Source organism: Leucopleurus acutus (assembly GCF_964270905.1).
Source record: "Leucopleurus acutus genome assembly, chromosome: 1".
Lineage (NCBI taxonomy): Eukaryota > Metazoa > Chordata > Mammalia > Artiodactyla > Delphinidae > Leucopleurus > Leucopleurus acutus.
The window spans coordinates 132608371-132635468 of NC_139142.1; the positions used below are offsets into that span (position 1 = coordinate 132608371).

Below are 27098 nucleotides of genomic sequence, written 5' to 3' on the forward strand. Positions count from 1 at the left end.
AGACAGAGAAATATGCAGCAGATGAAGGAGCAAGGTAAAAACCCACCAGACCTAACAAATGAGGAGGAAATAGGCAGTCTACCAGAAAAAGAATTCAGAGTAATGATAGTAAAATGATCCAAAATCTTGGAAACAGAATGGAGAAAATACAAGAAACGTTTAACAAGGAAGCCTAGAAGAACTAAACAGCAAACAAACAATGATGAACAACACAGAAAATGAAATTAAAAATTCTCTAGAAGGAATCAATAGCAGAATAACTGAGGCAGAAGAACGGATAAGTGACCTGGAAGATAAAAGAGTGGAAATAACTACCGCAGAGCAGAGTAAAGAAAAAAGAATGAAAAGAATTGAGGACAGCCTCAGAGACCTCTGGGACAACATTAAACACACCAACATTTGAATTATAGGGGTCCCAAAAGAAGAAGAGAAAAAGAAAGGGTCTGAGAAAATATTTGAACAGATTATAGTTGAAAATTTCCCCAGCATGAGAAAGGAAATAGTCAATCAAATCCAGGAAGTGCAGTGAGTCCCATATAGGATAAATCCAAGGAGAAACATGCCAAGACACAAATTAATCAAACCAACAAAAATGAAATTCAAAGAAAAAATAAAAATAGTAAAAGCCGCAAGGGAAAACCAACAATTAACATACAAGGGAATCCCCATAAGGTTAACAGCTGATCTTTCAGCAGAAACTCTGCAAGCCAGAAAGGAGTGGCAAGACATATTTAAAGTGATGAAAGGGAAAAACCTACAACCAAGATTCCTCTACCCAGCAAGGAGCTCATTCAGATTCAACAGAAAAATTAAAACCGTTACAGACAAGCAAAGGCTAAGAGAATTCAGCACCACCAAACCAGCTCTACAGCAAATGCTAAAGGAATGTCACTAGGCAGGAAACACAAGAGAAGGAGAAGACTTACAATAACAAACCCAAAACAATTAAGAAAATGGTAATAGGAACATACATATTGATAACTACCTTAAATGTAAATGGATTAAATGCTCCAAGCAAAAGACATACACTGACTGAATGGATACAAAACAAGACCCATATAAATACTGTCTACAAGAGACCCACTTCAGACCTAGGGACACATACAGACTGAAAGGGAGGGGATGGAAAAAGAGATTCCATGCAAATGGAAATCAAATGAAAGCTGGAGTAGCAATTCTCATATCAGACAAAATAGACTTCAAAATAAAAACTAGTACAAGAGACAAAGAAGGACACTACATAAGGATCAAAGGATCAATCCAAGAAGAAGGTATAACAATTGTAAATATTTATGCACCCAATATAGGAGCAGCTCAATACACAAGGCGAAAGGTAACAGCCATAAAAGGGGAAATCGAGTGTAACACAATAATAGTAGAGGACTTTAACATCCCATTTCACCAATGGACAGATCATCCAAAATGAATATAAATAAGGAAACAGAAGCTTTAAATGACACATTAAACAAGATGGACTTAATTGATACTTATAGGGCATTCCATCCAAAAACAACAGAATACTGTTCTTCTAAAGTGCTCATGGAACATTCTCCAGGGTAGATCATATCTGGGGTCACAAATCAAGCCTTGGTAAATTGAAGGAAAAATGAAATCATATCAAATGTCTTTTCCAGCCACAACACTACAAGACTAGATATCAATTACAGGAAAAAAACTGTAAAAAAATACAAACACATGGAGGCTAAACAATACGCTGCTAAATAACCAAGAGATAACTGAAGCAATCAAAGAGGAAATCAAAAAATACCTAGAAACAAATGACAATGAAAACACGATGGCCCAACACCTATGGGATGCAGCAAAAGCAGTTCTAAGAGGAAATTTATAGCACTACAATCCTACCTCAAGAAACAAGAAAAATCTCAAATAAAGAACCTAACCTACGTACAGCTGATTCACTTTGTTATGAAGCAGAAACTAACACACCATTGTAAAGCAATTATACTCCAATAAAGATGTTAAAAACAAAAAACACCCAAAAAACCCTAATCTTACACCTAAAGCAATTAGAGAAAGAGGGACAAAAAACCCGCCAAAGTTAGCAGAAGGAAAGAAATCATAAAGATCAGATCAGAAATGAAGGAAACGATAGCAAAGATCAATAAAACTAAAAGCTGGTTCTTTGAGAAGATAAGCAAAATTGACAAAACATTAGCCAGACTCATCAAGAAAAAAGGGAGAAGACTCAAATCAATAGAATTAGAAATGAAAAAGGAGAAGTAACAACTTCTGCAAAAATACAAAGGACCATGAGAGATTACTACAAGCAACTACATGCCAATAAAATGGACAACCTGGAAGAAATGGACAAATTCCTGGAAAAGCACAACCTTCCAAGACTGAACCAGGAAGAAACAGAAAATACAAACAGACCAATCACAAGCACTGAAATTGAAACTGTGATTAAAAATCTTCCAACAAACTAAAGTCCAGGACCAGATGGCTTCACAGGCAAATTCTATCAAACACTTAGAGAAGAGCTAACACCTATCCTTCTCAAACTCTTCCAAAATACAGCAGAGGGAGGAACACTCCCAAACTCATTCTACAAGGTCACCATCACCCTGATATCAAAAAAAGTCAAAGATGCCACAAAAAAAATAAAACTACAGGCCAATATCACTGATGAACATACATGCAAAAATCCTCAACAAACTACTAGAAAACAGAATCCAACAGCACATTAATCATACACCATGATCAAGTGGGGTGTATCCAGGAATGCACGGATTCTTCAATATTTGCAAATCAATCAATGTGATACACCATACTAACAAACTGAAGGATAAAAACCATATGATAATCTCAACAGATGCTGAAACATCTTTTGACAAAATTCAACACCCATTTATGATAAAAACTCTCCAGAAAGTAGGCACAGAGGGAACCTACCTCAACATAATAAAGGCCATATATGACAAACCCACAGCCAACATTGTTCTCAATAGTGAAAAACTGAAACCTTTCCTCTAAGACCAGGAACAAGACAAGGTTGCCCACTCTCACCACTATTATTCAACATAGTTTTGGAAGTTTTAGCCACAGCAATCAAAGAAGAAAAAGAAATAAAAGGAATTCAAATTGGAAAAGAAGTAAAACTGTCACTGTTTGAAGATGACATGATACTATACACAGAGGATCCTAAAGATGAGATCAGGAAACTACTAGAGCTAGTCAATGAATTTGGTAAGGTAGCAGGATACAGAAGTACTGCAAAGATATCTCTTGCATTCCTATACACTAATGATGAAAAATCTGAAAGAGAAATTAAGGAAACACTCCCATTTTACCACTGCAACAAAAAGAAAAAAATACCTAGGAATAAACCTACCTAAGGAGAAAAAAAGACCTGTAGGCAGAAAACTATAAGACACTGATGAAAGAAATTAAAGATGATACAAACAGATGGAGAGATATACCATGTTCCTGGATTGGAAGAATCAACATTGTGAAAATGACTCTACTACCCAAAGCAATCTACAGATTCACTGCAATCCCTATCAAACTACCACTGGCATTTTTCACAGAACTAGGACAAAAAATTTCACAATTTGTATGGAAACACAAAAGACCCCAAATAGCCATAGCAATCTTGAGAAAGAAAAAGGGAGCTAAAGGAATCAGGCTCCCTGACTTCAGACTATACTACAAAGCTACAGTAATCAAGACAGTATGGTACTGGCACAAAAACAGACATATAGATCAATGGAACAGGATAGAAAGCCGAGAGACAAACCCAGGCACATATGGTCACCTTGTCTTTGATAAAGGAGGCATGAATATACAACAGAGAAAAGACAGCCTCTTCAAATAAGTGGTGCTGGGAAAACTGGATAGCTACAGGTAAAAGAATGAAATTAGAACACTCCCTAACACCATACACAAAAATAAACCCAAAATGGATTAAAGACCTAAATGTAAGGCCAGACACTATAAAACTCTTAAGAGGAAAACACAGGCAGAACACTCCATGACATAAATCACAGCAAGATCCTTTCTGGCCCACCTCCTAGAGAAATGGAAATAAAAACAAAAATAAACAAATGGGGCCTAATGAAACTTAAAAGCTTTTGCACAGCCAAGGAAACCATAAACTAACCAAAAGACAACCCTCAGAATGGGAGAAAATATTTGCAAATGAAGCAACTGACAAAGGATTAATCCCCAAAATACACAAGCAGCTCATGCAACTCAATATCAAAAAAATCAATCAACACAATCCAAAAATGGGTAGAAGACCTAAATAGACATTTCTCCAAAGAAGATATACAGATTGCCAACAAACACCTGAAAGGATGCTCAACATCACTAATCATTAGAGAAATGCATATCAAAACTACAATGAGGTATCACCTCACACTGGTCAGAATGGCCATCATCAAAAATCTACATACAATAAATGCTGGAGAGGGTGTGGAGAAAAGGGAACACTCTTGTACTGTTGATGGGAATGTAAATTAATACAGCCACTGTGGAGAACAGTATGGAGGTTCCTTAAAAACTAAAAATAGAACTACCATATGACCCAGCAATCCCACTACTGCACATATACCCTGAGAAAACCATAATCCAAAAGGAGTCATGTACCACAATGTTCATTGCAGCTCTATTTACAACAGCCAGGACATGGAAGCAACCTAAGTGTCCACTGACAGATGAATGGATAAAGAAGATGTGGCACATATATACAATGGAATATTACTCAGTCATAAAAAGAAACGAAACTGAGTTATTTGTAGTGAGGTGGATAGACCTAGAGTCTGTCATACAGAGTGAAATAAGTCAGCAAGAGAAAAACAAATACCGCATGCTAACACATATATATGGAATCTAAAAAAAAAAGTTCTGACAAACCTAGGGGCAGGATAGGAATAAAGATGCAGACGTAGAGAATGGACTTCAGGACGTGGGGAGCGGGAAGGGTAAGCTGGGACGAAGTAAGAGAGTAGCACTGAGATATATACACTACCAAATGTAAAATAGATAGCTAGTGGGAAGCAGGTGCATTGCACAGGGAAATAAGCTCGGTGCTTTGTGACCACCTAGGGGGATGGGATAATGAGGGTGGGAGGGATATGCAAGAGGCAGTTGATATGGGGATATATGTATACATACAGCTGATTTACTTTGTTATACAGCAGAAACTAACACAACATTGTAAAGCAATTATACTCCAATAAAGATGTTTAAAAAATAAAATAAAACAAAATGAAGGTACCTTTTACAATGTTATTGTAAATAGAAGAAATACAGATAAGCTCTAACAGGGGAAAAATAATAAATATATATATATATATACACATATATATATACACACACACATATATATATATATGTGTATATATATATATGCACACACACTAACAAGGTACCTATGGACAAGAAAATGAGAAAATGTGACTATGTCATTGAAAACCAGCACATTTATAAGAGCTCCACAATTCTCATAATCAATCCCTGTCACCAAAGAAGACTTCCATCAGATTGAAAGTGAGTATCTGAACGCAAAATATTTTAAGTTTATATAAGGGTGTGCTTCTTGCTCTATTCAAGCTAGCAAGTACTTATTGAGGGTCTGCTACTTATGAAACATCCATAATACAATCTCAGTTACACATAACAGTAGCTCATACTACACTTACCATTAGGAGTACAAGTTCATCCTCTGGAACAGGCTCTAGATCGGGAACAGTAAAAGATTCTGGAAACTGTGCTCCATTGGTCAGGGCTTCAGCAGCTTTTATGGTGGTTGAGAAACATTCTAACCAGGCCCACTCATTTGGATTCCACGATGCAGGGTCAGGGAGGCAGTTCTGGTGGTGTGGTGGCACTGGAGGATTACACAGCAGCTGATCCAGATGAAGTCCCACAGCAAGGGAAGCCAGACATTGCATATAGGGGCTGTGAACAAGCTGGTCACCACAAACCACATGAGGCTAAGAGAAAATGCAAGGATATTATGCTGAAGAGCCTCTGCCAAATAATATAAATTAGCCTCCTGCATTCTGAAAGCCTGTAGTCATATTTTAACTTTACTGTTTTTTTTAAGCTTTTTACTTTGAAATAATTTTAGATACATAGAGAGTTGCAGAGATAGTACAGAGAATTCCTATAAACCCTTCACCCAACCTTCTGTAATGTTCACATCTTATATAACCATGGTGCGATAATCAAAGCTAAGAAAGTAACACTGGTTACAATAATAACTAAACCACAGAACTTTATAGGGTTTCCCACTAATGCTCCTTTTCTTTTATTTTCTTTTTAAAAGATATTTATTTATTTATTGGCTGTGTTGGGACTTAGTTGCAGCGCGTGGGCTCTAGAGGGCCCAGCTTAGTTGCCCCTCAGCATGTGGGATCTTAGTTCCCCAAACGGGGATCGAACACGCGTCCCCTGCACTGGAAGGTGAATTCTTAACCACTGGACCACCAGGGAAGTCCCTAATGCTCCTCTTCTGCTCCAAGATTCAACGCAGGACACCACACTGCATTTAGCATATTTTCATTACAGTTTTTCTTGAATTAAAAAAAAAAAGGCAGATAACTGAACCATGGAGACCTGCTCCCTCTCACATTTCCTCCTTTACCAAAAGAACCCTGGTAGCCATCAAAGACAACCTTCTTCCCTGGCCCTCCCTAGATGTACTAGAGCGACTCTGTGAGAGACTGAGCGATTCAGAAAAGAAAACCTGGGCAAACCTCAGTGAAATTAACTGGGTGTGGTTAACAGCTGATAAGATTAACGTAGCATGGCAAAAAAAAAAAAGGAAAAAGGAAAAACCCCAGATGAGCTCTGCCTAGGAGCAGCATACTGTGACTACTGAGGGCTGGAGGACAAGCTATACAGGATCATGGCCTGGGCAACAAGTCCAAATTCCATAATTTCCCATTCTAGTATTTAATGACCTCACTTAATTCAACCTTACCTCTTCTACTAAACTTTCCACAAGGATTCGCCTGATAAAGTGGACAGGATGTTCACTCTGACACCCATATCCATTCCCCCTCCCAACTGCGGGATGGCAAAGCCACACAAAAATAGATATATGGGTCAGAAAAGGGAAGATGATATACTCTGAGGTACAGGGATTTAAAGAAGTTTTAGAATGAATAAATAATCTGACATGAATAACAGAAACACTATACAAATTTGAGGGTTATTTAAAAATTTTACTCCCACTAAAATAAAGTAAAAGCAGGCTTAGGATTACTAAACAACTGTTTTAGACATGAATTATCTTCATCTGATTCTGCCCAAACAGCCCCACTTATTTTACTCAGACCTCATACTCTTAAGGGATAAATTCAAAGCTATAATTCCAATTCCAAAGCACCAGTCATCTGTAGATCTGCAAGAATGAGTGTAATCAGTTACCTTTTCATAGGCATACTGCTCCTGAAGCATCACGGGGAGCCGCTCCAGAAATGCTCTCATGCAGGGAGCCATGTTTAATCCCAGAACACCCTGCTGTTTCAGTGCTGTCCTACAGGTTGCTAAAACATGATTGGCAGCAGCCCATTCTGCTGTACAATTCACGACCAAAACATCCTGATGAAAAATAAACCATGCCACATGATATTTGTTTAAATAAAAGAGAGACATTCCATCACCATTCATATATGAGAAATTCCTTCTAGTAATACATTAAACACTTTTGCTTTTTGGACATTTTATGCTATACTTTTAATGCCTATGAACTTCAAAACATCTTAAATTTTGTCTAAGGTAAAAACAAGTGAGTAACTGTAAAATGTGTGAACTACCATGGATTAGCTGATTCTTCTTAAAGAGAATTATTTGCTATCTCATAGGACTTGTAGGACAAGGTATCTAGTGTATTTTAAGAGTCTGACATGACCACAAGGATACTAGAGGAAGTAGTACTCTGCTGAGGGACACACATCTACAAGAGAAGCAGCACTGCTCTGTGGCTCTATGGTTTATTCTATGCAGGCTACTACTGCCTATGGTCTGATTCTATATTTTACTTCTAGTAGGACTGTTCAAGCAGGTTTTCAGCTCTATTTTAATATTACCACATATTAACCACATAAATGTAAACCAAAGCAGCACATTGACACTATTCATTAAGGGTATGAAAAGCAATACTGTAAGAGATACTGTCATATCATAGAATTATTTCACAGTAGAGGGCTAGTATTTTTTAGTAGAACATTAAATTTGAAAGCCAAGATATATTCTGTATAGTTGAGTTAAAGGTCTTTGAGGTAGTCCTTCTTTTCAGGGAAAATTCTTTAGATAATTTAGTGCTGTCTCAAAAATCATGGCAGAAAGTAATAAATTCTCTTTATAATTTCCAGTGGAAAGTCATTCAATAATTAAGCATTTTTCCCAAAGTATAGGGTACAGGAGAGTACCAGGTTCTAGTTTTCCTTCTGCCACTAAACAGCTGCATTATCTTGGGCAAGTAATAATCCCTCTGGATATCATTTTTTGCCTCGATAAAGTGGGATGCTTGGACTACGATTTTTAAGATACCTTACAGGCTAACAACTTACAACTTGATATGATTGTAAAATTACCTTTGATCTATTTGAGCAAGCAGCTACCCCAACATCTGGAATCCATACTGTGGTCTGAATAGCTCCAGAGCCAATCACAACAGTTTGCAAGACAGAGCCATCCTAAAATGAGATGTATTTATCAATATACACTACTTATCTAGTTAGCCATTATTTACATTTTAAATTTATACTTCATGTTCACAAAAACTTATTGTAAAACCTACACTTTAGGTACATTTGGCAATGCCCAACTGCATACTACTATCCAATTTTCTAGAGCCTTTTCTAAATGATTTTAAAAATACATCATTAAGAAAAAATAAGGGCAGGGGAGCCTTCAAGATGTCAGAGGAGTAAGACGTGGAGATCACCTTCCTCCCCATAAATACATCTACATGTGGAACAACTCCTACAGAACACCTACTGAACACTGGCAGAAGACCTCAGACTTCCCCAAAGGCAAGAAACTCCCCGCGTACCTGGGTAGGGCAAAAGAAAAAAGGAAAAACAGAGACAAAAGAAGGAAAAACAGAGACAAAAGAATACGGACAGGACCTGCACCTCTGGGAGGGAGCTGTGAAGGAGGAAAAGTTTCCACACACTAGGAAGGCCCTTCACTGGCAGAGATGGGGTGGGTGAGGGGGAAGCTTTGGAGCTGCGGAGGAGAGCGCAGCAACAGGGGTGCAGAGGTCAAAGCGGAGAGATTCCGGCACAGAGGATCGGGGCCGACCAGCACTCACCAGCCTGAAAGGCTCATCTGCTCACCTGCCAGAGCAGGTGGGGGGCTGGGAGCTGAGGCTCGGGCTTCGGAGGTCAGACCCCAGGGAGAGGACTGGGGTTGGCTGCATGAACACAGCCTGAAGGGGGCTAGTGCGTCACAGCTACCCGGGAGAGAGTCCAGGGAAAAGTCTGGATCTGTCTAAGAGGCAAGAGGCCATTGTTTCGGGTGCGCAAGGAGAGGGGATTCAGAGCACTGCCTAGACGAGGAGATGGGCATGAGCTGCAGCTATCAGCGCGGACACCAGGCACAGGCGTGAGATGCTAAGGCTGCTGCTGCAGCCACCAAGAAGCCTGTGTGCAAGCACAGGTCACTATCCACACCTCCCCTCCCAGGAGCCTGTGCAGCCTCCCACTGCCAGGGTCCCGTGATACAGGAACAACTTCCCCAGGAGAACACACGTTGTGCCTCAGGCTGTTGCAATGTCATGCTGGCCTCTGCCGCCGCAGGCTCGCCCCACATCCGTACCCCTCCATTCCCCCGGCCTGAGTGAGCCAGAGCCCCCTAATCAGCTGCTCCTTTAACCCCATTCTGTCTGGGTGGGGAACAGATGCCCTCAGGCAACCTACATGCAGAGGCCCGGCCAAATCCAAAGCTGAACCCCAGGAGCTGTGAGAACAAAGAAGAGAAAAGGAAATCTCTCCCAGCAGCCTCAGGAGCAGTGGATTAAATCTCCATAATCAACTTGATGTACCCTGCATCTGTGGAATACCTGAATAGACAAGAAATCATCCCAAAATTGAGGCGGTGCACTTTGGGAGCAACTGTAGACTTGGGATTTGCTTTCTGCATCTAATTTGTTTCTGGCTTTATGTTTATCTTAGTTTAGTATTTAGAACTTATTATCATTGGTAGATTTGTTTACTGATTTCGTTGCTCTCTTCCTTATATATATATATAATTTTTTTTTCTTTTTCTTTTTGTGAGTGTGTATGTGTATGCTTCTTAGGGTACTTTTGTCTGTATAGCTTTGCTTTTGCCATTTGTCCTAGGGTTCTGACTGTCCGTTTTTGTTTTTTTTTTTTAGTATAGTTTTTAGCAATTGTTATCATTGGTAGATTTGTTTTTTGGTTTGCTACCTCTCTTCTTTCTATTTCTTTATTACTTTTTAATAATTTTTTTCTATTTTAATAACTTTACTTTATTTAATTCATTTATTTTTTCTTTCTTTCTTTCTTTCTTTTTTTCTCCCTTTTCTTCTCAGCCATGTGGCTGACAGGGTCTTGGTGCTCCGGCCTGGTGTCAAGCCTGAGCCTCTCAGGTGGGACAGCCGAGTTCAGGACATTGGACCACCGGAGACGTCCCAGCCCCATGTAATATCAAATGGTGAAACCTCTCCCAGAGATCTCCATCTCAACGCTAAGACCCAGCTCCACTCAAGGACCAGCACGCTCCAGTGCTGGACACCCCATGTCAAACAACTAGCAAGACAGGAACACCAGCTCACCCATTAGCAGAGACGCTGCCTAAAATCATACTAACTTCACAGACACCTGAAAACACACCACTGGACATGGTCCTGCCAACCAGAAAGACAAGATCCAGCCCCACCCACCAGGCACCAGTCCCTTCCACCAGGAAGCCTACACAACCCACTGAACCAACGTTAGCCACTGGGGGCAGACACCAAAAAACAACGGGAAATACGAACCTGCAGCCTGCAAAAAGGAGACCCCAAACACAGTAAGTTAAGCAAAATGAGAAGACAGCAAATAGACAGCAGATGAAGGAGCAAGGTAAAACCCCATCAGACCAAACACATGCAGAGAAAATAGGCAGTCTATCTGAAAAAGAATTCAGAGTAATGATAGTAAAGATGATGCAAAATCTTGGAAACAGAATGAAGAAAATACAAGAAATGTTTAACAAGAAACTAGAAGAACTAAAGAGCAAACAAACAATGATGAACAACACAAAAAATGAAATTAAAAATTCTCTAGAAGTAATCAACAGCAGAAAAACTGAGGCAGAAGAACGGATAAGTGACCTGGAAGATAAAGAGTGGAAATAACTACGGCAGAGCAGAATACAGAAAAAAGAAAGAAAAGAATTGAGGACAGCCTCAAAGACCTCTGGGACAACATTAAACGCACCAACATTCGAATTCTAGGGGTCCCAGAAGAAGAGGAAAAAAAAGGAACTGAAAAAATATTTGAAGAGATTATAGTTGAAAACTTCCCTAATATGGGAAAGGAAATAATCAAGACCAGGAAGTGCAGAGAGTCCCATACAGGAAAAATCCAAGGAGAAACACGCCAAGACACATATTAATCAAACTGTCAAAAATTAAATACAAAGAAAACATATTAAAAGCAGCAAGGGAAAAGCAACAACGAACATACAAGGGAATCCCCATAAGGTTAACAGCTGATCTTTCAGCAGAAACTCTGCAAGCCAGAAGGGAGTGGCAGGACAAATTTAAAGTGAGGAAAGGGAAACACCGACAGCCAAGATTACTCTACCCAGCAAGGATCTCATTCAGATTTGATGGAGAAATTAAAACCTTTACAGACAAGCAAAAGCTGAGAGGGTTCAGCACCACCAAACCAGCTTTACAACAACTACTAAAGGAACTTCTCTAGGCAGGAAACACAAGAGAAGGAAAACATCTACAATAACAAACCCAAAACAATTAAGAAATTGGTAATAGGAACGTACATATCAATAATGACCTTAAATGTAAATGGATTAAATGCTCCAACCAAAAGACGTAGACTGGCTGAATGGATACAAAAACAAGACCGTATATATGCTGTCTACAAGAGACCCACTTCAGACCTAGGGACACATACAGACTGAAAGGGAGGGGATGGAAAAAGATATTCCATGCAAATGGAAATCAAATGAAAGCTGGAGTAGCAATTCTCATATCAGACAAAATAGACTTTATAAGACTATTACAAGAGACAAAGAAGAGACAAGAGACAAGAGACAAGAGACTATATAATGATCAAGGGATCAATCCAAGAGACAAGAGACTACATAATGATCAAGGGATCAATCCAAGAAGAAGATATAACAATTGTAAATATTTATGCACTCAACATAGGAGCACCTCAATACATAAGGCAAATGCTAACAGCCATAAAAGGGAAAATCGACAGTAACACAATAACAGTAGGGGACTTTAATACCCCACTTTCACCAATGGACAGATCAACCAAAATGAAAATAAATGAGGAAACACAAGCTTTAAATGATAGATTAAACAAGAAGGACTTAATTGATATTTATAGGACATTCCATCCAAAAACAGCAGTTTACACTTTCTTCTCAATTGCTCATGGAACACTCTCCAGGAGAGATCATATCGTGGGTCACAAATCAAGCCTTGGGAAATTTAAGAAAATTGAAACCGTATCAAGTATCATTTCCGACCACAATGCTATGAGACTAGATATCAATCACAGGAAAAAATCTGTAAAAAATACAAACACATGGAGGATAAACAATACACTACTAAATAACCAAGAGATCACTCAAGAAATCAAAGAGGAAATCAAAAAATACCTAGAAACAAATGACAATGGAGACATGATGACCCAAAACCTATGGGATGCAGCAAAAGCAGTTCTAAGAGGGAAGTTTATAGCAATACAATTCTACCTCACGAAACAAGAAAAATCTCAAATAAACAACCTAACCTTACACCTAAAGCAATTAGAGATAGAAGAACAAAAATACCCCGTAGTTAGTGGAAGGAAAGAAATCATAAAGATCAGATCAGAAATAAGTGAAAAAGAAATGAAGGAAATGATAGCAAAGATCAATAAAACTAAAAGCTGGTTCTTTGAGAAGATAAACAAAATTGACAAAACATTAGTCAGACTCATCAAGAAAAAAAGGGAGAAGACTCAAATCAATAGAATTAGAAATGAAAAAGGAGAAGTAACAACTTCTGCAAAAATACAAAGGACCATGAGAGATTATTACAAGCAACTACATGCCAATAAAATGGGCAATCTGGAAGAAATGGACAAATTCTTGGAAAAGCACAACCTTCCAAGACTGAACCAGCAACAGAAAATATAAACAGACCAATCACAAGCACTGAAATTGAAACTGTGATTAAAAATCTTCCAACAAACGAAAGTCCAGGATCAGATGGCTTCACAGGCGAATTCTACCCAACACTTAGAGAAGAGCTAACACCTATCCTTCTCAAACTCTTCCAAAATACAGCAGAGAGAGGAACACTCCCAAACTCATTCTACAAGGCCACCATCACCCTGATACCAAAAAAAGACAAAGATACCACAAAAAAAGAAAACTACAGGCCAATATCACTGATGAACAAACATGCAAAAATCCTCAACAAACTACTAGCAAACAGAATCCAACAGCACATTAAAAGGATCATACACCATGGTCAAGGGGGGTTCATCCCAGGAATGCAAGGATTCTTCAATATACACAAATCAATCAATGTGATACACCATACTAACAAACTGAAGGATGAAAACCATATGATCATCTCAATAGATGCAGAAAAAGCTTTTGACAAAATTCAACACCCATTTATGATAAAAGCTCTCCAGAAAGTAGGCACAGAGGAAACTTACCTCAACATAATAAAGGCTATATGTGACAAACGCACAGCCAACATCATTCTCAATGGTGAAAACTGAAACTATTTCCACTAAGATCAGGAACAAGAAAAGTTGCCCACCCTCACCACTATTATTCAACATAGTTTTGGAAGTTTTAGCCACAGCAATCGGAGAAGAAAAAGAAATAAAAGGAATGCAAATCAGAAAAGAAGAAGTAAAATTGTCACTGTTTGAAGATGACATGATACTATACATAGAGAATCCTAAAGATGCTACCAGAAAACTACTAAAACTAATCAGTGAATTTCGTAAAGTTAGCAGGATACAGAAGTAATGCACAGAAATCTCTTGCATTCCTATAGACTGATGATGAAAAATCTGAAAGAGAAATTAAGGAAACACTCCCATTTTACCACTGCAACAAAAAGAAAAAAATACCTAGGAATAAACCTACCTAAGGAGAAAAAAGCCCTGTATGCAGAAAACTATAAGACACTGATGAAAGAAATTAAAGATGATACAAACAGATGGAGAGATATACCATGTTCTTGGACTGGAAGAATCAACATTGTGAAAATGACTCTACTACCCAAAGCAATCTACAGATTCACTGCAATCCCTATCAAACCATCAATGGCATTTCTCACAGAACTAAAACAAAAAATTTCACAATTTGTATGGAAACACAAAAGACCCCAAATAGCCAAAACAATCTTGAGAAAGAAAAACAGAGCTGGAGGAATTAGGCTCCCTGATTTCAGACTATACTACAAAGCTACAGTAATCAAGACAGTATGGTACTGGCACAAAAACAGAAATATAGATCAATGGAACAGGATAGAAAGCCCAGAGATAAACCCAGGCACATATGGTCACCTTATTTTTCATAAAGGAGGCAAGAATATACAACGGAGAAAAGACAGCCTCTTCAATAAGTGGTGCTGGGAAAACTGGACAGCTACAGGTAAAAGAATGAAATTAGAACACTCTCTAACACCATACACAAAAATAAACCCAAAATGGATTAAAGACCTGAATGTAAGGCCAGACACTATAAAACTCTTAAGAGGAAAACACAGGCAGAACACTCCATGACATAAATCACAGCAAGATCCTTTTTGACCCAAAAACAAAAACAAACAAATGGGACCTAATGAAACTTAAAAGCTTTTGCACAGCCAAGGAAACCATAAACAAGACCAAAAGACAACCTTAGAATGGGAGAAAATATTTGCAAATGAAGCAACTGACAAAGGATTAATCTCCAAAATATACAAGCAGCTCATGCAGCTCAATATCAAAAAAATCAATCAACCCAATCCAAAAGTGGGCAGAAGACCTAAATAGACATTTCTCCAAAGAAGATATACAGATTGCCAACAAACACCTGAAAGGATGCTCAACATCACTAATCATTAGAGAAATGCAAATCAAAACTACAGCTAGGTACCACCTCACACCAGTCAGAATGGTCATCATCAAAAAATCTAGAAACAATAAATGCTGGAGAGAGTGTGGAGAAAAGGGAACACTCTTGCACTGTTGGTGGGAATGTAAATTGATAGAGCCACTATGGAGAACAGTATGGAGGTTCCTTAAAAAACTAAAAATAGAACTACCATCCGACCCAGCAATCTCACTAATGGCATATACCCTGAGAAAACCATAATGCAAAAAGAGTCATGTACCACTATGTTCATTGAAGCACTATTTACAATAGGCAGGATGTGGAAGCAACCTAAGTGTCCATCAACAGATGAATGGATAAAGAAGATGTGGCACATATATACAATGGAATATTACTCATTATTAAAAAGAAATGAAATTGAGTTATTTGTAGTGAGTTGGATGGGCCTAGAGACTGTCATAGAGAATGAAGTAAGTCAGAGAGAGAAAAAAAATACCATATGCTAACATATATATATATGGAACCAAAAAAAAAAAGGTCATGAAGAACCTAGGGGCAAGATGGGAATAAAGACGCAGACCTACTAGAGAATGGACTTCAGGATACGGGGTGGGGGAAGGGTAAGCTGGGACAAAGTGAGAAAGTGGTAGTGTATATATGGGCATATATACACCACCAAATGTAAGACAGCTAGCTAGTGGGAATCAGTCGCATAGCACAGGGAGCTCAGCTCGGTGCTTTGTGACCAGCTAGAAGGGTGGGATAGGGAGGGTGGGAGGGAGATGCAAGAGGGAGGAGATACGGGGATACATTTATATGTATAGCTGATTCACTTTGTTATAGAGCAGAAACTAACACACCATTGTAAAGCAATTATACTCCAATAAAGATATTAAAAAAAGAAAAAAATTAAAGGGCAGAGAACTCTGAAAGGGGTTTCTTCAATATTCAAGATATTATTACACAAAATATTCCTAGGATTGGTTGGGTTAACTTTTATCACATATAAGTTAATATAAAAACATTTCTTAAGATAAAAATAACATCTATACTCTTACCCTTAAAGACCAAATGTTCATGAGGCCACCTAAACCACCAGACACCAGGGCCAACCCATCAGAACTAAAGGCAACGGTCCGGACAGGGGTGATGTGTCCTCGCAATTGATAAACACACTTGGCTCCGACTGATTTCCTATATCCATCCTGCAATTCATTTTTATTTTTAACAAATATTGAAAAATAAAACAATTTATAGATTCAAGATTTACAATTCATTCTTGGAAATTTTATATTTCAGTATAAAATTGGGGAGGAGGGAAGGACAACTCTCTCATAAGGACTAGCCTGACAAAGAAAATAATAAGATATCAATCTGGTTCTCCTTTGCTGATGCTGTTTCATCTTTTTTGATACACTTCTAAGCTAGTTCTCTACTCTTCAAACTGGAAGAAATGACTACATTTAAGTTCCAATTATCCCTCAGAGACAGGAAAATTCTACCTTTTAATGAGTGTTTTAATTTTTAAATTTCACTTCATGTAATTTTCACTTTTAGCCTCTAACATTTGTGAATTGCACATGCTGGTGCTATACAAACAAGCTCCTCTTTCTGTTGGCTTATGGGTCTGTCTGTCCCATGGTATCTAATCTCATGTTTGCTCTGCAGGTTTTAGGAATGAAACAGGTAGGCCTGTCCAAAGGGCTACTCTTTAGCACAGAGAGCAAATCAGATTTATCTCTAGTGCTCCTACCTCTGCTTCTGTGATATTTTCCTTCCATTAGTGAGCTATCTACTCCTCCCTCCTCACCCCTTTCTCCCTGCCTTTAAGCTCCCTCTTCCTTTTAGTTATGAGACAGCATAATACCAGATATACTCATTTACCCAAAAATGACATAATGTATTTGTATAATGAACAAAAGAGAAAGCAACAGAGGTTGCAAACTGGCAACTCAGGGATACAATTCAACCGGCCAACCAGGGTTTTAAAGAATTTCAAGTCAGATGCCAATGTTTAATATTGGGAGATTTTACTTAAAACACTGAATTTTTGGTTTCCAACAAAAAAAATATTTGACAATCTGGTAGCAATAGGCTCTCATTTCTGGAGGGTGGCAATCTCCTCTGTGGCAACTATGCCCTTTATATGAAGCATGTGCACTCCTGTGTGTGTGTGTGTGTTTGTGTGTGTGTTTGTGTGTGTGTGTGTGTTTTACCTTCTCCACAGCTTTGTGAATGAATTTATGTTCCTTACCAAATGGCTCTGTGAGCATCTACCATAATTTTTTTTTTGGCCATGCCACGCGTCTTGTGGGATCTTAGTTCCTCAACCAGGGATTGAAGCCAGGGCCACAGCAGTGAAAGCACTGAGTCCTAACCACTGGACTGCCAGGGAATTCCCTGTCTACTGTAAATTTTTAACCTCTGTTTAAGGTAAAGGAATGGTTCTTCATAGGTGGAATTCTGGTATCAGTAGGAGATACTTTGAATAGGAGTGCTCCCGTGGTGTTCCTGCTTCACTGTACCAAAAACTTTAGCTTAGGACTCACCTATTGGTAGTGTTGATTATATACCATAAACGATCACCGCTCCATATTTATTGAACATCTCACCTTAACAAGCAATTATGGTATCTCTGACTTATAAAAAATTAGGCTAATTCAGAGAGCACACAAAGTATGACAATTATTCACATTTCCCTAATGGCTCTTGACATTTGAGATACCGAGTAGGAGTATTACTTGATAACATATACTATCTGTGGTTTCAAATAAAGTCTTGAAAAACACCAGAATATTTACCTGGCAATTTGATTCCTGGTCCCACCATCCTTCTGAACTAGTCACACTGGTCTGTGTGGTATCTTGTGGAATACGCCAAACACATACTAAGCCACTCTGACAGCCACTTAAAAAATTTGATCACATAAAACCAAAACATGTCAATATGCAGAAGTAAAAATATTCTCAAAGAGCAATCAATTAAGACATGATAGAACTACTACAGTATATTTTAAAAATTTATTTGTAGTAGTTATGCTATAATCTTTCACAAGAAATACAAGTAGGGTCTATATTCTAACAATATCACACACGGTTAAGGAGATGGCATATCTTTGGATTACATATCCCAAGCTTCACATTGGAAAACTTCTTTATTTCCCTAAGGTGATCTTATGGTATTACACATTATAAGAACAGTAACTGGCAGTAAACTGTTTAAGATTATTGAGAAGACACACTTAATGCAAGTAACAGTCTATACTAATATAAAAATTAAGACACACACAGACACACAAATTTACAACATACCTGGCCATTAGTAAATGCAACTTGGATCCTTTCCCTGGAAGGCCGCACCAAGCAATGCCATTTACAATAGATGGATGGCAGAGTGAATGTAGACAGCGCCAGCATCCTGCAACAGGCCCCCAGAGTTTCACATTTTCTTCTTTGGCACATGTCATAAGAATATGACCTGTTGGGTCCCACTTCATACTAATAAGAGTATCCTTAAAATGGTAGAGGTAGAAAAAAAATCATAGTAATGCTTCCTTCACAAATACTTTAAACTTAATAATTTATGACCTATACTTCTAACACTCAATTATTTTGAAATCAACATTTTATGCAAATTAGATACTGGCATATTATTTCCAATCACTAGACCAACTCACCCTTTAATATAGTCTGCACTATATATATTTGCTGCAGTCAAAGCACAATAAATGTTAGCTGGATGAATGAATTATGAAATTCTGATTCAGAAGGGATATGTTATCTTTCATCACCATTTTTAAAGTTATTTTTATGGACTACTGATCATTAAAATATGAAAAACAAGAGACTTTTAAGAAAAAGCATCTCTTACACCAAAAACAGCTAATACTATGAGAATCTGGGACATGTCTTGTGTTTATATGGTTGTCTTCATTGGGTTCTTCTGACTTCGTTTTTTTTGTCCTCCTTCACACCTTCCAGCTCCTGGCTTCATGCATTTATGTTACTTGCCTAGATGGCCCCATAAGCATCTGAACTGACAACCTCTGTTTAAGGCAAAGGAATCATTCTTCATAGATGGAATTTCTAGCATTAGTGGGAGGTACTCTGACAGGGGGTGTTCCAAGGGTAATCCTATTTCACTGTTTTGGTTTTACCCCTTTCTTAGTTCAATGGCTTTCTTACACAGACTTTTCCATTTATATACGTGGTCCAAAGACTTTGTATAACAATAGAATATTAAATCATAAGTGACTGATATAAAAAAGTTCTTTGAGAAACTAGTATCAAGCAATACTACAGTATAAAACAAGAAAAAGCAACCATCAGGTAAACATGCTTTACCTTATGTGCGTCAATTAGAACAATGCCTCCTTTCTCAAGCGGTTCCTTTGTTCCCAATAACAATTTTCCATCAAAATATCCCACTGCAAATGGTCTGTCTTCACTGAACCAAGCAATGCAAGTTACAGACACTAACATGATAGAACAAAATAAAAATTTTAAAAAGAAAATAAGAGAGACTTATTTGTCATTGTCTCCCTTAAAAGACAGAGACTTTGCAACAAATATATACCTCTACAACCACTGCAAGTAAGTTTACAAACATCTCTTTAACACATTTAGACAAAATGTAAGCTTACAGCTGGGATTCCATGTAACCCACTTTAAAAGTGTTATTTGTAAATGACGAGGAGTACCTCATTTTTTAATCTTTCATTCTTTTTTTTTTTTTTTTGCGGTACGCGGGCCTCTCTCACTGTTGTGGCCTCTCCCGTTGCGGAGCACAGGCTCCGGACGCGCAGGCTCAGCAGCCATGGCTCACGGGCCCAGCCGCTCCGCGGCATGTGGGATCTTCCCGGACCGGGGCACGAACCCCTGTCCCCTGCATCGGCAGGCGGACTCTCAACCACTGCGCCACCAGGGAAGCCCAAATCTTTCATTCTTTTGAAGTGGTTACTGAAAAACAGAGATAGGGCTTCCCTGGTGGCGCAGTGGTTGAGAGTCCGCCTGCCGATGCAGGGGACAGGGGTTCGTGCCCCGGTCCGGGAAGATCCCACATGCCGCGGAGCGGCTGGGCCCGTGAGCCATGGCTGCTGAGCCTGCGCGTCCGGAGCCTGTGCTCCGCAACGGGAGAGGCCACAACAGTGAGAGAGGCCCGCGTACCGCAAAAAAAAAAAAAAAAGGAAAACAGAGACAAAAACTGAATTCCCTTGCTGATTTTAAGTCACTGTATAAGGTTCTTTCCTTTTGGACCAGAATCTACCATGAAACTGAGAAGTGAAATAATCCAACTCTTAGAAAAAAAAATTTCCTGTCCCTTCTTTTGCTTAATATTGCCTATTCAGTGTGTTTCAATATTCTAACAAACATGTTATATTCTAACAAGCTATATTCATACTTGTTTAAGTATATGTAACACTGGAAGGCTACAAAAGAAGTAAAAAACAGTATCTGTGGAGTAGAATGGGGACATGGGAGCTGAGCAGATGTGAGAAAGACTTTTTACTGTATGCCTTTTTATTTATTTATTTTTTTGCTGCACCATGCGGCGTGTGGGATCTTAGTTCCCTGACCAGGGATCAAACCCGTGCCCCCTGCAGTGGAAGCGTGGAGTCCTAACCACTGAACCGCCAGGGAATTCCCTACTGTATACCTTTTTAAACTTAAAATTTTTTAAGTTGAACCCTATGATGGTATTATCTATTTAAAAAAGAACTGGGTAAGAAAATGGCAGCCACCAGGAGGGCTCAGGTCAGTGCGTACTCCCCAGAACTGCTGCTGCCCGTGTCTTTGTCCCCACAATGAGCCACAGCCACCCCCCGCCTCTGCAGGAGACCCTACAATACTATCAGACCAGGGCTATGGATCTTGAAGAAAGCAAATGAATATTGACTTGTAGTGATGGAGATGACATGTTTCTGGAGGATCCCCAGTATTCGCAGAAGACAGAAACTGAGAGTAATGACATTAGCATTACTCTGTGAATAAAAAGGAGCCGTGGGCTATCAGGGGAGGAAAGGGATTGCTAACTGGGCAGTGCACCCTTCACGCTGAGAGAGAAGAGAAGAGAGGGCGAGCTTTCCTCTCAGACATCTGAGAAGCAAGCGTGCTGTCCTCCAGGCCTCGAAACTGCATGGCTGTGGCTGGGATCTTCGAGATATCCTACTCCCCGAAAACATATAATAAAAACTATCTAGTAAGATGACTAGCCATCCAAAAGGAAGATAGTGAGAAAATAAGTAAAAGTAGGCTTCCTGCTATGACTTCTTAAATCAGGAACTTCCCTCCCCTTCTCCTCTTCCCCCCATTTCCTTAATTTTACTCATTTGTTAACAATTTCACCTCCATCAATGATTATTATCTTTTTTCCTCTTGGACATTCTTAACTTTCTAGAGAGACCTAGAGCCCACTAGAAGTGTTCAGACACTTGCACAAAGGATAAATGACTAATTTAGATCTTATTTTGGCAGTGATGTGTGGTAGGGGTTGACAAAGAAATATCTTTCAACTTAGTAACTAACTAAAATGAAATACCAACTGAACGATTTAGAAAACAAAACCAAAAGTAATATTTACTCAGCATATGCCAAAAAAGTAAATCTATTTGACTGGGGGGAATACTTTCTCAACCAGACACAATTCCAGTCACTTACCATCCTTTCGATAGCAATGCTCCAATTCTCGACGGTGCATGGTGGATACATCAACAACTTCAATCAGTCCTAGAGATCCATCCATCCGTCCCACCAACAATAATTCTGGAGATTCTCCTGACCAGGCTAAGGATGGACCCTCTTCTGGCCAAGCCAGGGCAGATACCCAGTGAGGCTGAATATCTACTAACCCTTTTCCTCCTAAAGAGGGAGAAAATGTTAACTAGTTGTCACTTAATGCTTAAAAACAATAACAAGAACAAAAATACGTACTATTTAATTTAATACACTCAAAGCAGTCCCCAATTTCATAATAGCCTACTAATGAATAAGACTGCAAGGCAAGATCCTTCATTTATATACTACATATGATTATCAAATTCATAGCTTTTCTGTAACTATTAATATGACAAAAATGATCGCTTTATAGGAGAAAGAATAAAGGAAAATAATCAACATACAAATGTCAAATACTTAAGTCCTTTCCTAATAATTACTGAAAACCAAATTAATATACAAAATCTACCTATAGTTAAGGCTAGCTGTTCCTTCAAATGTACGAAATAGAACAGCTATTACCCAAACATGCAAAAGCAAACAAAAGTGCTGGTAAGCCCAAGATTACAATAATAATTTTTACTTTCCAGAGAGGTTATTAAAAATTAACAAGAGTTTATCCCTGTGAAACAGATAAAATTAATAGAAATATTTCAGGTGATTCAAAAGAATACATAGCTAAAAATGCAGTGATTGCTACTTCTCCTCAAATCCCACCCTGAATGCTGAGTGGTACATAGAAAGAATTTTTAGTTTACAACTACCAGGTTAATTGAAACTCCTAGAAGGAAAAGTCAGGAAATGAACACTTTCTCTTTAATTTAAACCATACTATACATAGATTTTCACAGTTGATGAACAGATTGTGAGATTCAAGGTGAAGGGAAGCCAATATTTGGACTTAGAAGGCTAAGAGAAAGGCTTTTTTTAAAAAAAAAAGTAGCTTCAGTAGTTTATTAGTATTTATGTGACTCTTACCATTAACTTGCCAGATATTCACCATCTTTTCCAAAGCCCCAGCTAGATATTTGCCACTGATACTCCAGGAAACAGGTGAGAAACTTGGATCACTAGGTGATCCCAGGCTTTCCTCAGCATCACCTTCCCTAGAATATAACAGATTATGTATGGAATTCTAATCCCCATCATCACAAAGTAAACTAAATCCTAAACCTTAAAATAAGCGTTTTATATAGACTATAGTACATAAAGACAGATCAAAAGCTTTTACATTTCAAAAGTCTGGCTAGCAGTATTTGACAATCACATAATTGCTAGTGTTTGTCATAATGTGAAAAATGTAGAATTACAAAAGAGTAATACTTAGACAACTGATCATTTAATGTAGTACATAATTTGTCAACAAAAGTATTCTGATTCCATATGGGTTATACATATGGTTATTACTCAGAGCACACTGACTCTTGTTTGCCTAATAGCTAGGGAAGTTTTATAGCTAGCTATAAAAATATAAAAGATGCTACACTGTGCTACAGAAAAAATATCATTACCCTAATTCCTAAATAATCCTTGAAGAATGATGGAAAATTAGCCTACTGTTTTATAGAATTGAACATTTATAATGCTGGCATAGTAGACCTTGATTTAATTTTGAGTAAGCTGACAGATATTGACAGTATTTTTATTTTCTAAATTCCTATCTTGCAAATTAAAAAAAAAAACACTGGAGACTGTTCTAAGAGAAAAAGTTGTAAAAAATTTTAGTGACAATTTGAGTACACTAACACAACCAAGATGAAGCGTGTTTAGGATTGTCTTTTTTTTTTTTTTTTTTGCGGTACGCGGGCCTCTCACTGTTGTGGCCTCTCCCGTTGCGGAGCACAGGCTCCGGACGCGCAGGCTCAGCGGCCATGGCTCACGGGCCCAGCCGCTCTGCGGCATGTGGGATCTTCCCGGACCGAGGCACGAACCCCTGTCCCCTGCATCGGCAGGCGGACTCTCAACCACTGCACCACCAGGGAAGCCCAGGATTGTCTTATTTTTAAATGTTACCCAAGAGAGCTAATGTCAGTACTCACAATCTGTTGAACACACAGGTCTGTTGCAGTGAATACTGCTTCTTGGTGACATTCCACACCCGGATGGTGCCATCATTGCCACTTGTAGCCAAGAGTCCTTTTTTATTACACCAAACACAAGTCATTACCTAGAAAAGATTAAAAGTCCAGCAATATTTGAGCAAGTTTTAATTTAAATGATTCTATAATTTGAAAGAGTTCTATCAAATTAAAAAAAAAATCTACCATGAAATTGTAAAAGAAAAGTATCCATGTTATAAAACAACATGCATAGTCTTCATTCTTTTCTAACCGGCTTGTAAATATACACCTATTTGAAGTATAGCTTTAAAGTACTGTGCCCAAACTCATTCGAGTTACCTTAGACCTGTTCACAATCTTTACTAAACATGATTATTTAATTAAAAAACATATATTTAATTCAATATAATGGAAATATTCAGCATGTTCTATAAAACTAATTACACAGACTAAGAAATGATTAAATTGGTAAAATAGGGGTCAGTCTTCATTTCCTAAACTGCCCTTGTCACTGCTCAGGAGCCCAGTGGGCTCCTAAAAACTAAACTAAAACAGGGAGACCAATTGCTTCTTTTCCTGCATGTATAAACCCTCATCTTTTGTGAGGCTATACCTTTGGTTTTCTTCTCATCTCCCATCTGATTTTCCCATTTGTATAATATCATATCATATAGTATACAACACACACATGTAGAGAAAGGAGAGTTGGTAACTACCAGACAAATAACTGATAATTTAGCTTGTGTGTGTGTGAGTATGTAAGAGAGACAGAAAGAGAGAGACACACACCCATGATCTGAACTTTAAGCTCTTGGAGAAGAGGAGAAACTATTTTATCTTACATAAGGTGATCGACACACTTGGGGGTCAAAATACATACTCTGTTTTGATGAGCCTCCAACTTGATAAAGGAGCATTTTCTGAGATCTCCTCCCATATCAGCGAGTGTCTGTGGAGTAGTTTGGTTGTCGCGGTCATGTGCAGCAAGAGTGCGCACAAGCTGTTGAGCAGCCCATTGCCTATGCTGTGAGGATAGCCTGGAGGAGAGGCAGCAGGCTGCCAAGGCGTTAGCCAGCTCCAGAGGGCCTACAGCAGAAGGATCATAGGAAGGATGGGCATACAATTGGGCAGTTAAACCTGCTTAAACAAAACAATGAAATGATGCCCAGGTGAGAGCTGGTGGTGGTGAACAAACAAAAATGGGTTAAACTATCTTTTAAGAATTAGCACTTTTTCAAGCAATCATTTCACTAAGATATGCATACAAGGTATAAAGCATTTATCTCACATCAAATTCTATATTAAATCTGATTCACTGCAAATGTACATTTATATACACTAATCAATAGTCTTTGCTCTAAGGATACACCGACTGAGAATGCAGCAGAAATCATTTTAAAGCCAGGGCAGAGGAAGCATGCCCTGAAGAATAAGACTTTGGCTTTTGCTTTTCAAAAGTGATCTTAGGGACTTCCCTGGTGGCGCAGTGGTTAAGAATCTGCCTGCCAATGCAGGGGATATGGGTTCGAGCCCTGGTCCGGGAAGATCCCACATGCCATGGAGCAACTAAGTCCATGCGCCACAACTACTGAGCTTGCACTCTAGAGCCCGTGAGCCACAACTACTGAGCCCGCGAGCCACAACTACTGAAGGCCGTGCACCTAGAGCCCGTGCTCTGCAACAAGAGAAGCCACCACAATGAGAAGCCCGTGCACCGCAACGAAGAGTAGCCCCCGCGTGCAGCAACTAGAGAAAGTCTGCACAGCAACAAAGACCCGGTCCAGCCAAAAATAAATAAATGAAAAATAAATAAATTTTAAAAAAAAGTGATCTTAATAGCCAGTCAAGGGAATGCACTGATAGATCCAAAAGCCCATCTCTCTTGGCCAAATGGTCCTGATGAAGAGAAGGGTAAGTATTGTGTTTAAGTAGTCCCTTCAAATTGTATCATCTTAAGAAAAAGAAAAAAATAGCACTACTTTATATAAATTATATTCAGGAAGCCTACCAGGATTATTATCTATGGTGACCCAAACCATAATCTAATAAAATAATCTAATCAAACCAAGACTTATTTGGTACATTTTCTAATATTTGTTTCCAGGCACAATGAAAAAGTATCCATGCACTTTTCTTATGATCTAACTTAATAAGTATACATGATGTTATGTAATTCATCACATACAACAATGCAAAAACATATTTTTAAAAACATATCAAATTGATTAAAAGACTGTATATTTAAATCGTATGAAACTTACCTTTCTTTTCAACTTCAGATTTATCATAATTAGGTCTCAGTTTGGCCCCTTTGTCTGCTAGTAATGCCACAAGGGCCTGAGTTACAACAAAATTTGGGGAGGTTACAAGCTTATTCTCTTCAGCAATTCCTCGGAGAAAGCTAGGTAGAAACTTTCGCTGAATTGGATCATCGACCGTGGTAAGATTTACCCCTGTTGCAGCAGAAATCAAGTTCTGAAGAGGCAATCAGAACAAACAGGTTTAATTTTTACATATAATTTTGGAACAAAAAGAAGATTTTATCTCAAAAGGTTCTTTAAGAATTGGCTGGAAATAAGCAATGCAATAAGAAAAGCACTGAAAACTATCCTACCTGTGTACACAACTGCACCAGGAGTTTTGCAGCACTAGGAGTGTTTGATGCTAGACATCCCACTGCTGTGCTCAGATAGGCCAGGCAAGAAATGGGCTTGTTGGCCTTGCTGTGCCCACCTCGTGAGCGTTCTGAAGTGCTTGCCATGGCGGAAGGGCTGGTGGAGAGGCCAGCTCTCCCTGCTGCAGCCAAGCACATTAATCGAACCAACGTTCGGATATCTGTAAGTCCCAGAGATTCAAGACCAGCAGCCAGGCTACAACTGGAACCACTGCCAGGAAAGGAAAACACTTTAGATGCATAAAGAAAATAAATTTAAGGGACCATCTGGAGCCCCACATATCATCCACAGCACCAACAACCAAAATAAAAGGCAAGCTGCACTATCACTAGTCATACAAGTCCTTAGAGATGTCCAAAACTATT

The 27098-nt window shown here is 38.7% G+C and overlaps 1 protein-coding gene across 1 annotated transcript in view; it reads right to left on the minus strand.

The window, feature by feature from the left end:
* The window catches only part of HERC1 (HECT and RLD domain containing E3 ubiquitin protein ligase family member 1), a 215496-nt gene that overhangs the window by 25065 nt on the left and 163333 nt on the right, over positions 1-27098 (minus strand). Inside the window, exons 49-61 of the mRNA XM_082852538.1 lie at positions 26673-26943; positions 26320-26533; positions 24939-25144; positions 24038-24165; positions 22977-23104; positions 21942-22142; positions 19629-19759; positions 18597-18796; positions 18087-18192; positions 16344-16490; positions 8568-8669; positions 7399-7572; positions 5664-5957 (exon numbers count right to left, since the gene is read on the minus strand). Coding sequence (XP_082708664.1) covers positions 5664-5957; positions 7399-7572; positions 8568-8669; positions 16344-16490; positions 18087-18192; positions 18597-18796; positions 19629-19759; positions 21942-22142; positions 22977-23104; positions 24038-24165; positions 24939-25144; positions 26320-26533; positions 26673-26943 — 2302 coding nt within the window. The remainder of the gene's footprint in view (positions 1-5663; positions 5958-7398; positions 7573-8567; positions 8670-16343; positions 16491-18086; positions 18193-18596; positions 18797-19628; positions 19760-21941; positions 22143-22976; positions 23105-24037; positions 24166-24938; positions 25145-26319; positions 26534-26672; positions 26944-27098) is intronic.